Source organism: Alligator sinensis, unplaced genomic scaffold (assembly GCF_000455745.1).
Source record: "Alligator sinensis unplaced genomic scaffold, ASM45574v1 scaffold421_1, whole genome shotgun sequence".
NCBI lineage: Eukaryota > Metazoa > Chordata > Crocodylia > Alligatoridae > Alligator > Alligator sinensis.
In genome coordinates, this window is record NW_005841871.1 from 1,580,664 (window position 1) to 1,595,354 (window position 14,691).

Consider the following 14,691-nt stretch of genomic DNA (forward strand, 5'->3'; position numbering starts at 1 on the left):
ATCATCTGAAGACATGGGCAGATGGATTGGAATTCTGTTAGCTGAAACTGGTTCATCTACAGACCCTGGAGCTCTGCACTATGACTACATTGATGTGGAGATGACTGCAAGTGTCATACAAGCTGCAAAGCAGACCTTCTGGTAAGATGCTTAAACCAAATAAGGGCATTTCCTGTAATTTCAGAATTGACAGTTTTTGTTAATTCCAGCGCCAGGAGGCCTTATCAGATTTCCCCTCTCTGCTTACTATAACAGTCATGAAGGTTGAAGTCCTGAGTGCCTCAGTATGGTAGATGTGTTTATGATTATCTTGCTGGCATTCTGTTCAGTTTGGAAGGAAGGCAAAATATATCCAATTTTATGACGTATTACAATCTTTGCTTTTTATATCAAATGAGTTTAATAATTAGGTGCTATATTTTTCTCCCCGAAGTCACCACTTTAAAAGGCAAGGTATACTGAAGACGGATCACAGTTCAGTTGTATAGCTTGCATTGGCTTTCTTCATTTTCCAAGTCTAAACAGAAGTAATGTAAATGTAAAAAAATAGTTTAACCCTTGACTTCTTGTAACCTCGGTGTTTCCCTAATTCTGATAAATTTTTGATAAATGAAAAGCTTGATAGAACTATAAAATTAAAACCGAGATTTTTTTTTTTTTTAAGAAAGGTTCATGTGTAAATTAAAGCTTCAGTACAGATTTTCTTAAAATGTTCCTCAGCAAAGGTCCTATGCCATCTACTCAGAAAAGGTGTGTGTGTGTGGTGATTTATATATTCAAAGCATTCTACAAAACTCAAACCCGTGTTGCATTTGCTGTGACACTTTCTAGTTAGCATTCTAGGATGGATGACTACTTAGGGGTGAAGAAACTCCCTTTCTAAAACAACTGTCTTTGTTTACTAAGTCCATATAAAGGGTAATTGGCAAGATGCTTTACTAGGACTTTATTGACTTGTGTAACAAGTGGGTTGTCCTGGGGCTGGTCCAGATGTTGGCCCACCCATTTGTCTAGGGCACTCCACTCATCTGCCTCTCCTGCCACGCCTTTTATGTTATTTAAGTTGTTCCCAGGCAGGAGGCTGCCCATTTCATTGCCCTGATGCCAAGGGCGAATATACAACTCCGAACATTCCTTTATACCATGTCCTATGCCTCGCAGCTGGCATCCACATCCACTAATACTCCCCTGGCCCCTTTGCTGGGCCACTCTCAGCCTCACCAAACCCAAACTTGGCCTCAGACATCCTCAGACCTACCTGAGCCCCCTGCCCCACACACTGGGGCTTCTTCCCATTCACCCACACTGGGATCTCAACACCTGGCTCCCTCACTGAATTTCTGGGCCCAATGCCCCTTAAACCTCAGGCCTCACTCAGTGGCCCTGGGCCCTGTCTCAGGTCCCCTTCTCTTGGCCTGGACCCCATCTCAAACCCCACTCAGGGGGATTTGGCCCTGTCCTTTTCTGTCAGGGTGTGCTCCCCTCGCCTTTCCCCTCCAGAATATACAACTCCGAACATTCCTTTATACCATGTCCTATGCCTCGCAGCTGGCATCCACATCCACTAATACTCCCCTGGCCCCTTTGCTGGGCCACTCTCAGCCTCACCAAACCCAAACTTGGCCTCAGACATCCTCAGACCTACCTGAGCCCCCTGCCCCACACACTGGGGCTTCTTCCCATTCACCCACACTGGGATCTCAACACCTGGCTCCCTCACTGAATTTCTGGGCCCAATGCCCCTTAAACCTCAGGCCTCACTCAGTGGCCCTGGGCCCTGTCTCAGGTCCCCTTCTCTTGGCCTGGACCCCATCTCAAACCCCACTCAGGGGGATTTGGCCCTGTCCTTTTCTGTCAGGGTGTGCTCCCCTCGCCTTTCCCCTCCACAAGGTCATTCTCAAGGCAGCTAGGACTGAGACTTTCTGGTGCCCCATACTTGCCTTTCACTGGGGAGGCACAGGTGCGGCATTCCCTGGAGACTGCCCTGCCACAGGCAGCCCTACCACACCATCCAGCCCCCCAGCAGGGTGTAGTTTTAGCTCATGCCCCAGGACCAGGAACCTCTTCCATCCCCATAGTTACTACCCTGAACCTCCAAGCTGTTCTGGGAGCAGCAGCCGGCTGGGTGATGTTGCTTCTTCAGCTCCCTGCAGCAACTCTCCACTCTGCTCTTGGGGTCTACCCTTATACCCAGGCTCCCAGACTCTCCACCAATCAGGTGGCCTCCTGCCTAACACGTGACTGCCTGATTGGACCTGCTGCCACGTGCAGGCTGCTTACTGCCTGCTCAGACCCCTTAGTGACATGCACAACCTGTGCTCTGCCACAACTTGTTCCTGCAAGATGTTGGCCCTTCTCATCTCCCAGTCAAATTAGTTGGATGCACTTTTTCATAGAATAGAACCCTTTCATAGAATAAAAACCCTTAAATCCATAGTACATTTTAATTAAAAAATGCATAAATGGCATAATGTATACAGAAATGGCATGAAGGTACATAATGTACCCTCATCAGCTCACTGTCAGAAGAAGTACCACATGAAAAAATATGGAGCTTCATTCATAGACTAGTTTGAATGATTGATAGAAATCAGAGATGATGCATCTTTTGCCACAATCCCACTTCTGTTAAATCCAAGTTACTTTGACATAATCATAATTCATTTACTTTTTTATAGTTACATTAATAGTGCTTTTGAAGGTAATAAGGCTCAAAAACGTTATTTTATGTCAACATGTATTTTTGCTTCAATCAGCATGCAATGATAACCACATTTAAGAAAGAAAGAGAATGGAAACATTTTCCCCTGAATAATGCTTGGCTTTCATTTTATAACAAATGTGATATTAATTGAAACCAAGTGAAAAAACAAATGCAACTAAACCACATATTAGAAAGGAAAGACAAGCCTAACTTGCAAAATAACAAAAATCCCCTTTTGAAAATTTATTTAAATGAGTTGTCTGTCATTGAAAGCAAATATAAGGGTTTATCATAAACAACTTAAAGCACTTCCTGTCTGATTTCCAATCTAATCATTTGTATAAAATTAAAAGAAAAAATGAGAAAAAGTTAATAATATTAAATCCTAATAAAACTAATACCAGTATTTCAGTTAACTGTAACTTTAATTTACTTTGATAATATTTAAAAATGTTTAAATAAGTGTTTAATACCTAACATTTATGATTTTCCTGGGTTTCATACCTTGCAGAATTATTAGGTAGTATTGAGGATTAAGTTTGATGAAAGTTATGAAATGTTTAGGATGGCAAAAGAAAAATGAATTATGGACATTTTATTAATTTCCTGCCTATCAGTAAAATTACAAGCAAAATTGTTGATTGTATTTGTTTTACATTCACTTATCTGGGAACAGAGAAGGTGATCCTTTCTTAAGCAATATAGATAAACAACTTGGAAATATTTAATGCAAATTTCAAAGTGATCATTTGGCTAATACAGTTAGCAACAGTGATGAAGTGGCAAGAACTCAGCTGTACCTAATAACCTGACCCTTAAAGTACTGAATGAAATGCTCTCCAAACTATAAGAGATTTATCTCTGAGAATTCAAAGAGGTCAGATAAGGTCACAAAAGACTGGACAAGACAACTATCTTTAAAAGGGAAAAAGGAGGACTCAGGAAATTATAGACCAGTCAACCTACCTTTAGTTCTCTGGAAATAAATTTATTTGGATATTTGTTCCATCCATCTGTAAGCATCTAGAGCAGCTGTTAGCAGTGTTTTGCAGCAGCAAGCCAAATCACCCTATCTCAGGTCCAAGGCAGGCTAGTACTTCAGACTGGTCACTGCTGCCACTTTTCCCAGGCATCTGGAAGCTGACACAGGGAAAAGTGGCAGTGGTAGCAGCGAATGTGTCTGAAGCTGCACAGCTGGATCTCGTCATTCTGTAGGCTGGATTTGGCCTGTGGGCTCTATATTGCCAGTCCATGACCTAGGAGATAACAAGGGACTGAGTAATAGCCAGCATGCCCAGAGCCTGAGTTCAGAAAGTGACAGAAAGATTAAAGAGTTTGAGGTTCAGATGGTGGTCTCATCAATCCTCCCTGTTAAAAGTAAAGTCCTGGACAAGAATCATAATATCAGAGAAGTTAACTCATGGCTACCAAAGTAGTATCAGCATGAAGGCTTTAGTTTCGTTGACAATGAGTAGATGATTGTTGAAGAAGGATTACTCTGCAGAGAAGGGATCTACCTAGTAAAGATTGAAACAAGCATCTTTGGACATCATCTGACTAATCTGGAGAAGCAGGCTTTAAAATGGGCCCTATAGAGGATGGTGGAGAAAAGCCCACTAGCCAATGTGGCTGAAGGGATGAGGTGAAGAAACGGTGCTTAATTGTGGAGAATGGATGGGAAAATGTAATAGAGTTAGATACAAGAGGAAAAACATTTGATAGTCTGAAGACATCCTTCACATCCGTGTACCAATGCAAAGAATGTGGGGAACAAGCAAGATGAACTGGAAGTCACAGTATGTAAAGAAAAGTATGATTTAATGCCATTACAGAAATGTGGACATCACTCCCACGACTGGAGTATCATCACTGGGGGGTGTAGCTTGCTGTAGAGGGACAGATTCCTGAAAAAGGAAGAGGCGTTACACTGTATGACAGGAACACATTGTGCTTGCTCATATGTCGAGGAAGAAGTGATCATCATATCCTTGGAATGAAGATAAAGAACAGCTGTGATGTGATACTGGGGCCTTACTATATAGACCATCAAATCCTGATGAGTAGGAAGATGAGGCCTTCTTCAGATGAGCAGGGAATCCAAAACATACAAGCTAGTCAGAATGGAGGATCTTAAATTTGCTTTTATTTGTTGGAAGAAAAATACAACAAAATATAAATGTCCAGGTTCAACTCCCCTTACGTGGATAAATATCACCTAGATTTCAGTAAGGTTTTTGACAGTGTCCTACAAACCATTCTCTCACGTAGGCTAGAGTGTCATGCTCTAGATAGAATTGTATTAGATTAGTTGATTAGCCTCAAGGAAATTATAACTGTTAAGGGCTAGATGTCAGGCAAATAGGAGATCTGAAATGGGGTTCCTTAGAGGTCCAGAGTTTTTCTTTGTATTAATGAGTTACTTGCAGGGAGAATATATATTGATCAAATTTGCTGCTGACACAAGAAAGGAGAAGACTGAAATTTAAAAATCTTCATAAGTTGGAGAACTGGGCTATAGAAAACAAAATAAAATTCAATAATAAATGTAAAAGTCAACACATAGGAAAGAAAAACTAGATCTCTTAGGAATGTAGAGGAACTGAAGAGAATCCTGAGGCAGGCAACAAAGATAATAAAGTACTTGGAAAATGAGCCACGTAAAAGGTTGAAGGAACTTAATATGTTTGGTTTGGGGAAAAGGAGAACAAGATGGGATATGATAACAACTTTCCAGTATTTGAAATGCTCCATAAAGAAGATGGAGAGAGTTCTTCCCTGCACCAATAGTCAGGGCACAAGGCAAAGAGTTGAAACAACACAAAACAGATTTAGATTAAATCTCAAGAAAACTTTGTAACTGTAAGAACAGTAGGATAATGACACAAGCTGCCTAGTGAAGCTGTAAAATATCCCTCTTTGGAGACTATCAAAGAATGATGCATACTCATGTCTGTGACAACTTAAGAAAGATGAATGCAGCATCTATGCAGGAGGGCAGGAATCCTTGAGGTCCCTACCAACTCCATGATTCTGTGAACTGAGATATTGTGTCCAGATTTGGGCACCACATCTCAAAAAGATGTGGAGAAATGTGAGAGTCCAAAAAAGAGCAAAAAAAACCTATCAGGAGCCTAGAAAACATGACTTATGAGGAAAGAATTGGGTTTGTTTAGTCTAGAGAAAAGACTGAAGGGAGGCATGGTAACAGGCTCCAAACATGAAAAAGTTTTTACTGCAAAGAGGAAAGTTCTAAACTGTTCCCTATGCACTGGGTTGAGGGCAAGAAGGAATTGCCTTAAATTGCAACGTGGGAGATTCAGGTTGAGTAGTAAGGGAAAGTTTCTAATTGTAAGGACATTTAAGCAGTGGAATAAATTACCCAAAAAGTTTGTGGACTCTCCTTCACTAAGGGTTTTTAAGGATTCTTTAGTCCAACCTGCAGGCCAGATCCAGCTCCCGGGCCCTATCATCCAGCCTGCAGGGCCTCCCCCTGAGTCTGTGGGGAGTCTCATGGGACCATGGCCCTGCACCAGTAGGCCCAATAATGACTTGTGGGGGCCCAGAGCCTGATCCTGGCAGGCAGAGGAGGAACGTGTTTGTAGTTTGGCCTGTAGACCAGTCCCATGTCCCTCATCTGGCCCACGGAGGAGCACCATGGGGTCTGATAAATATCTGTCAGGGGCAGTAACTAAAAAGACCTCTTATGTTCTGTGATGTTTGGACAGAAGTTCAAACTTTTTTATTGGTTCCAATGTTAATTAATCCCAGTAGGTTAAAGTTGTCACTAGTGCATATCCCGATATTACTAGTCATAGGTCTCAGTGAAGTTAATGAAAGAAAACCATAGCAAGTAACTCCAAATTTAATCTTTCAGACTAACCATGAAGAATGTTCATCATCAAGGAAAGCAGAAAAAATCAGTTTCTTGACAATGTTTTTTAATGATTAAGTTAGAAATATTTTGAACAATTGTAATTTCCCTTGATTTTATAGCTGGCACTTTAATCGTGTCCAATTAATCCCTAAATATTTTTTTACCAAATCATGCAATGGAAAAAGACACAGTAAATTTCAGGTGGCTGGCCTCATTTGAGGAGTGGAAGAGACCAAACTGAGATTACAGTGAAAACTAATTACCAATTCAAGGCCTAATTGTGTAATTCACTGACACATTTGAATAACTGCATACATGTGTAGTCCCATGAAATGCAATAGAAGTAATGACTTGCATAATATTACTCAGAAGCTTAAGGCTAGGGACAGACTTTCAAAAAACCCGAGCCTGAATTGATTCAGTCTTTGCAGGTTAATCTAACCTGCAATGTTTGAACCGTTTGCAAGTGAATAGACGTTCCCTTTTCATTCAGAAATGCTGGCCCATGCCTGCAGTGGCTCAGGCCAGAAACCCGGGAGCACAATTAACGTTGGAACCTTCCCTTCTACAGAAAAGCTGACCTGAGCTGAGCGGGGAGGGAGGGATGTGGCCAGGCCCCAGCATGCCTGAGCAAGGCTGAGGCAGGGTTTAAACCCCCATGTTGGCCTGCAGGGTTTGGAGGGTGGGGGAAGAGGGAGCAGGGCCAGACCCCTGTGGCTGGGTTGGGGGAGGGAGAAACGAGGAGGAGGACGGGAGAGCTCTGCCCACCCCAGCAACTCCCTTACTGCTGGGAGCAATCCAGGTACAGAGCGCTGCCCGGCCTCAGAGGGGGACTCATCCCCTCCACCTTCCTCCCATCCCCCACCACCACAGGGCTGGGAGGGGGCCTCTGTGTAGGGCTGCCCGGCCTCAGAGGGGGACTCTTCCCCCTGCTTCTCCCCACTCCCGCAGGGCAGTGAGGGGGACTCTTCCCCCTCCTGTCTTCGCCACCATGGGGCAGGGAGTGGGGGGCTCTGTACAATGCTGCCCAGCCCAGCCTGGGCACGGGGAGCAGCTGTCACTGAGGTGCTGCCCCTGGGGGGTGGCCCTACCTCTGCAGCCTGTCCTGGTCCCACTGAGCCCTGGCTGGGCACCCACACAGAGAGGCCAGGCCGGGCCAGGCTGCGGGAGTGGGGCCACCCCCGGCAGCAGCAGCTCAGTGACGGGGACACTGAGTCCTGTCAGCAGTGCAGCCTGGCCTGGTTGCACTTTTGAGTTAGCCCACTGCCCGGCCAGCTGCTGCCCATGTGTGCTGGACCAGGCTGCACTGCTGACAGGGCTCCGAGTCCCCAGCACAGAGCGCCCCCCCCCCCCCCCCCCCCCCCCCCCCCCCCCCCCCACCACCCATAGCAGGGTGGGGCAGGGAGGAGAGGGGCTGCTGTACCCCGGATGTGGTCCCCCTGTGGAAGGGGGGAAAGGAATAATCCCTCCCTGCCCCCTTAGCCTTAATGGCGCCATGCTGGGACAAGAACTTTTATTAATTTCTGTTTATTCGTTTTATTAATTTTCTAAGATCTTCCATTAATCTCTGAGGAAGATCTAAATCATACATTACCCGTTCTGCAGAGAGAGGTTTTTGTTCCCAACAGGAGGTCCATTGAAATCAATTGTGTTCTGCACAAATGAGTCACTTAAGTTAGTTGAAATTTTACTCCTTCATGATCCAATTAAAAATACATCGAAGCTATTCACAGAGATTTTTGTGAGGCACAACAAGAGTGAGCGCTTCAAGTGTTTATAAAATGTTTGCTATTAAATTTTGATATGAAACTATGGAAATCTCCACTGGTGCCATTTAAGTCGCATTTGAATCCTCAGGATAGGTTTTAAGCAGGAATTAAATGGCACAATGCCTTGCGTTGGTCTCTTTGCAGCGGGCTGAATCTCACCATAAATCAGAAACAAATTCTGAGAAGCAAAAGCAGTGAACATTTCCCTATAGTGGCCTGTAATCAAGCATTTGAATGAGAGAACTATTATTAGTCTTATGTTTAAAATAACTGGATGTAATGGTTTTTAGTGACAATCAAAACGATGTACGTTAGAATACTTGAAAACATACTTTTCTACCCCAATTAATTTCTCAGTTACTTTACAACTTGCCATGATTCTTGCTGTGTGTTTTATAGTCCCAAGACTGAATCCTACAATGCATTGAATGCCTCCAACTTCCCACTGAATTAGGTGGGAATTGAGAATGCTTGGTACGTTATGGAATCAGGACCTAAATCAGGGATCAGCAACATTTTTGAGCAGAGTGCCAAAAACACCCACAACCTTGACTGTAAGATGTTGGCGTCCCAGGGGTGGGCACTGGGGGACCTGCAAGAGGCGCGGTCCTTGTGGCAGCTCAGCCCCGGGCCCCTTCCCATCATCCACCCTGAGGCACGCATGCCAAGCAAAATGCCTTTGTGTGCCATGCTCTGGCACCCAGGCCGGGGATTGCCTGTGCTTGAACTAAATGCTGACAGTGATTAGCTAATATGATTTAAATCTGTGTATAAACTACATTTTTCCTTATTGCTGAATGGAAGACTTGAATGTGGGTCTTCCACCTCCAGGATGGGTGCCCTAAAGACTAAATAGAAGATTTAGTCCCTTTCTCTCTCTTTCAGTATCTTTTAAGACTGTTCTATTTAGTATGAATACTAAAAACATTTGTTGGGCCACAAAAATTAGGAAAAAGGAGGGCACTTGAGAGATGCAGAGTTCTAGTTCATGCATGAATCAAACAGATTTATCCATGTGTCATAATAGGGACTTGAACCACATCCGGATAAGTTATTCTGGAGTGAGGTGTGTGTCTTTGTCTGAGCAACAAGACAAATAGTTCAGGGTTTTGTTCCAAGCAGAATAGAAATAAATGTTGAAACTGTGGAATTCTTGTTTTCTGGCCAGGACTACAAAAAACTCACTCCTCTTTCTCATAAGGCTTTATCATATTTCATGGATCTCAGCTTCAGAAGTTGAATAGTTCTGTTCTTCTGGATGGGTCTCTTTATTTTCTCCTTCTCTTTCTTTACGTATTTGAGTCTAAAAAATGTTTTGGAATCTCATTGTGTTCCTGGTTCTGTTTAAGGTTTTGCTTGTGAAAGCAAATTGCTCTTACTGCAATTTGGGATCTAAACCTGCAAGCTTTCCATGGGGATGTGTTTGTTCCCAGTGGGTCCATTAAAATCAATTGTGTTCTGCATGAATGAGTCAGTTAAGTTAGTTGAAATTTTATTCCTTCATGATCTAATTAAAAATATATTGAAAGTATTCACAGAGATTTCTGTGTGAGATGGAACAAGAGTGAGTGCATCAAGTATTTATAGAATCCTACAAAAATAGAATACTAGAAAATATGCATATTTGTAGAGTTACAGAGACAGGAAAACATGTCACATCACGGCCTCTAGTGAACTCTAAAGTTCTGTTGTGGCAAAACCAAAATTGAAAATATTGTTAAAAAAAAAATAGAAGAGAGTGGAATTTATAGTAGATTAAAGCACCAAAATATTTTTAAAATATGGATGAACATTTTTAGACAATCAATAATGTTGCCAGAACCAAAAAGCTTTCAAGAAAAATTTCCTTTTCAGATGTATGCTTTTTTTTTTTTTTTTTTTTTAACAAATTGACCATCAATAGATATCACTTACACAGAACATTTTGCAGGGTTTCCTTGTTTCCTAAAACTCCAGTGTGCTGTGCCACTTCTTCAAACTACTTCATGGTGTCCTATTTAGATACAAGTACTTCTCACTTAATGTCATCCTGGTTAATGATATTTCCTTATTATGTTGCTCATCTATTAGAGAGCATAAGTGTTTGAAGTCATGCAATGTTCGGTTATGACATTGTTTGGCTGCCACCTGCTAGTAGGTAACTACTGTGACATAATTGGATTTGCTTAACATCGTTTCGCTTAGTTGCATTTTTCAAGAACATAACTATGATGTTTAGTAAAACTTTTAGTGTTGCGTAACAAACTGCTGAGTTACTTATATCAGTAGGCTCCCATGTAACAACACCAACAGAATAGCTACAGCTGTTGCCATCCTGGCATACATCCAGTCCAGCACCTCACTGTATGAAAACAGTATAGAAACATATGTTGTGATATTGTATGTCAGCATCTAAGTGGGAATACAATACTTGAACTTTCATGAAGGTTATAGAAGAAGCAAAACTACCTGCCACTTTAATGTCATGAAAAAGCTATATGCTTCTAGAGTAGGTGGATATTGGCAAATGACCATTGAATTGTCAGAATAAGACTGAAACAGCTGGCTTTTACTATTATTTTTATGTAGCTTTATGAACAGACGTGTTATAACTACTAATCCATACCGGGGAAGCACTGCCAATGGCTACGCATGTCCCAGTGGAATGGCACTTCATTACGATGATGTTCCCTGCATAAATGGATCGGTAAGAATTTAATTTGTACAGACAAATGGCTTGCATGTGTTGAATGCAAGGACATCTGAAAGCTGTATTATCTAATTGAGCACTATTGGGCAGATTCCAAATGAACTCAAGTACTCCTTCGGATTAGGAACCACAAAACCTCTCTCTCATTTATGAAGTACTGGGGGCGTGGGACATATTGTTTAAATTAACCTGTACATGAGCCAACATATATTTATACAAATAGTTGCCTGTTGATCATTTGGTGCCAAAATCCATTAATAAAACCTTGAATTTTTAAAAAAACTCATTAGGTCAAGGCAAAACCAAGGGCTTAATTTTGCCAGCCCTTGTATTATATATGTATTGCATATTTAAGTATCAGAAAAGGCTGTGACAAGGCTTCTTTGCTCACTTACTCCCTTGATAGCACCACAGAGGTATGACCTGTCCCCAAGTGTAAGCTTTTTATGACAGTTGTTCGAGTCAACCCAAAAGAGGCCCTTATGAAAAAAGCCATTTTCCCTTTTTGTCTGTATAAGCCTTGTGCAAATGCAGGAAGTGAAAAATCATATTTGCCCATAGTGACACCCTGCTGCACCTAAATTCAGTCCCTCACATGGACAGTAGGGGTGTGCAAAGCGGGCTGTATTTGATTGGGATTTGGCCCAATGTGGGGGACAGTGATTCAGTGAATTGATTCGGACCACTGTCCTGATTTGATTCAGCTGAATCCGAATCTCAAGATTTGATTCTGCGCTGGAGAATCAGCGATTTGGCCATAGACACAGCTTTAAATGTTTTTTTTTACATACCTCGAGATACCAGGCTCGGCTTTTGAATGCTGCAGTGCTGGGGCAGGTGGAGCATTCCACAGGAGCATAGGGGGGACCCCCGCATGCTCGGTGGTGGACCCTGAAGTGGACCGGAAGTATTTAGGAGGCACCAGTTACCGAGCAGGGGGAGAGGGGGGGTCTGCTGGGGGACTCCTCTGCCCCCCCGCCATGCTCCCGTGAGACGTTCCATCTACCCCACCATCTCGGCATTCACCTTGAGGTATATAGAAAAACCATATAAAGCTGTGTCTGTGTCCTAATCATCAAATCTCTCTGAATCGGAGGCTTCTGATTTGATTCGGAGAGATTAATGGGTCTCCTGATTCTATTTGGGTTTGGAGATTCAGCTGCTGAATCAGCAACCAAAGGTTCACACAGTCCTAATGGACAGCTTCTTAAGAGCCTTGTTGATATGTAAATCTGAAAGCTGTACAAATATTTAAAGCACAAACAAGTACTGTGTTCTGTAATGTTGTGATACATCAGAGAACTAGTAGAAAAATTTCTCCAAGGAACAGCTCACAACACAGTGTGTGGTGAGTAGGTGTATATGTAGCTCTTGGATGTACTTGATATGCCCTTTATATGAGGCTTGCACTCTCAGCCAGGGTGAATTAAGAAAAAATATTTGGCATCCAGACCCCTTGTTTCTTTAAAGATTAAATGAATGAATCATCAAGTTATTAATATTAATCTTTCCATTATGAAAAAAGAGGAAATGGTTTGTAGCTATTTTAGAAAGCCCAGAATAATAATTTTCCAGCAAATAAAATGTAACACAAGTGCTACAGCAGCTGATGGTTACTGGAAGGATACATGGCCTTGAGAAAAACTCTTGGCTCTCTCAGTTATCAAGCTTGAAACCATGGGTTACTCTGTTAGGCTAAGAAATTATTTGTAAATGGTATTAGTCATTAGCTTGCAGTTTCATCTCCATTATTCACAAATATCCCCTATTGTTGTATCTAATTCAAGGAAGTATTATATATGTCTTTGCATATCCAGACCCCTATGAAAAGGCATATCATAAAAATAGTGCAAGAGATAATATTACCAATTCCTGCATTCAACAGAAAACACAAAGGGTTCCAGGTAATCAGGCAGGTAACACAATGCTTCACTACCCCAGACATCTAATATACCATAGCCACCCATTTCTTTCTAGTCTTTGGCTCAAATGTAAGGTAAAAGTTGTGGCTCTCACTAATGTTTGAATTTTGCTTCGGCTCTGCATGATGGTTTGTTTACTAACGACACAAGTATGTGTGTTGCAGTGGGAACCAGAAGATGGCTTTCCTACTTCTCGTAACAGAAACATCGGAGAAGAAATGCTTTATGATAACGCAGGCCTGTACGATAACTTGCCGTCTCCGAAAATCTTTGCACGCTATCCACCAGCTGACAGAAAAGCCAATAGGTTATCTACTGACAAACTATCCTCTAACCATTACAAATACCCTGTTTCATCCAGTCTGTCTTCTGCTCAGTCTATCACTAACACCTCTGCTGTGGGGAGGGGATCTGTCTCTCAGGTACTGCAACGTTTAATACCGTGGCAAAGCTTTATATTCTGATTCTGTTTACTTGGTGCATGGGTTATTTATCTTAAGCTACTTCAGTGATTTGGTTTTATCAGTAGACTACTTGCACATAAATGGGCTCACTATAAGTAAAAAAAGCTTCACCTAGACTGCACATTCTGAGGTGGATGTGTTGTCTTCTCTTCTCTCTCTAGTTGTTTGCCTGGCATGTTCTTGGTGCTTTCCATGTTCGAGCCAATCACAGTAAACAGAACAGTACATGTACGACAACAGGCCGCCCGCTGTCTTTCACTTGACAAAAACATATTTCCCACCAGAGGTTTCAGCACAGTTTGCCACTGTCACAGAAGATACAGCATTTTCCCCTGGCCATTATAACACAGGAAAAAAAGTATTTTATACGTGGAATGACAGCTAAAAAATAAAAGCCCGTGTCCTTAAAGCTGGAGTATGAACCACTTTTTAAGTGGTGTATAAAGTATGTATACTTGCATGTATAAAATGGTGCTTATTCACACACATTCTTCCCCTATAGCTGTGAGTTAAAAGTTTGTACATAGGAAAGTTCCTTGTACAAATTTCTCTGCCCCGTCTTTTGAAGATTTGGACCTAGTTTATTTGTTACTGGATAAACTGCAATACATTTTAAGTGCTATATTATTTACTGTGACTATAAACGATAACTATATTTAACTAAATCTACTGCTACTTTCTTCTGTTCTCTGAGTCTCAAAAAAAAAAAAACCAAACAAACAAACAAAAAACCAAAAAAACCCCAGAGAAATCATAAGACCTAAACCTCAAACAGTCATGTTATCAAATATGAATCCCTTGCAAAGGACGATGGCATACAACTCCCAGCCTAATTTAAAGGGAATGATTACATTAAGATAGTCTTTTACTTGTTTGATGCACCTGAAATATTATGTTAGACACCTGATTATGTGTGGCTTAGTTTTATGAAAGCTCTAAACTTATTTCTCTCTCTCTCTCTCTCTCTCTCTCTCTCTCTCTCTCTATATATCTCTCTCTCTCTCTCTCTCTCTCTCTCTCTAATTACATTATATATTATATAAATATATTATATAATGTATTTAATATATAAAATATTATATATATATAATAAATAAAGTGTCACAATCTGAGGTAGATCTGAGATCTGAGCAGTACATTTCAGGAATTTGGATTAATGTTTATCTGTTCTTGGATTAAATAGAGTGTAATAATAATAGTATATTGCTCTTCACTGCCAGTCCATACTTTATTATTCACATATTTAAAAAAAGCAGAATATGTGCTTCA

At 41.6% G+C, this 14,691-nt stretch overlaps 1 protein-coding gene across 1 annotated transcript in view; it reads left to right on the forward strand.

Moving 5' to 3' along the window:
* The window catches only part of AFAP1 (actin filament associated protein 1), a 165,302-nt gene that overhangs the window by 134,202 nt on the left and 16,409 nt on the right, over positions 1-14,691 (forward strand). The window contains exons 12-14 of the mRNA XM_014527232.2: positions 1-141; positions 10,916-11,033; positions 13,123-13,380. Coding sequence (XP_014382718.1) covers positions 1-141; positions 10,916-11,033; positions 13,123-13,380 — 517 coding nt within the window. The remainder of the gene's footprint in view (positions 142-10,915; positions 11,034-13,122; positions 13,381-14,691) is intronic.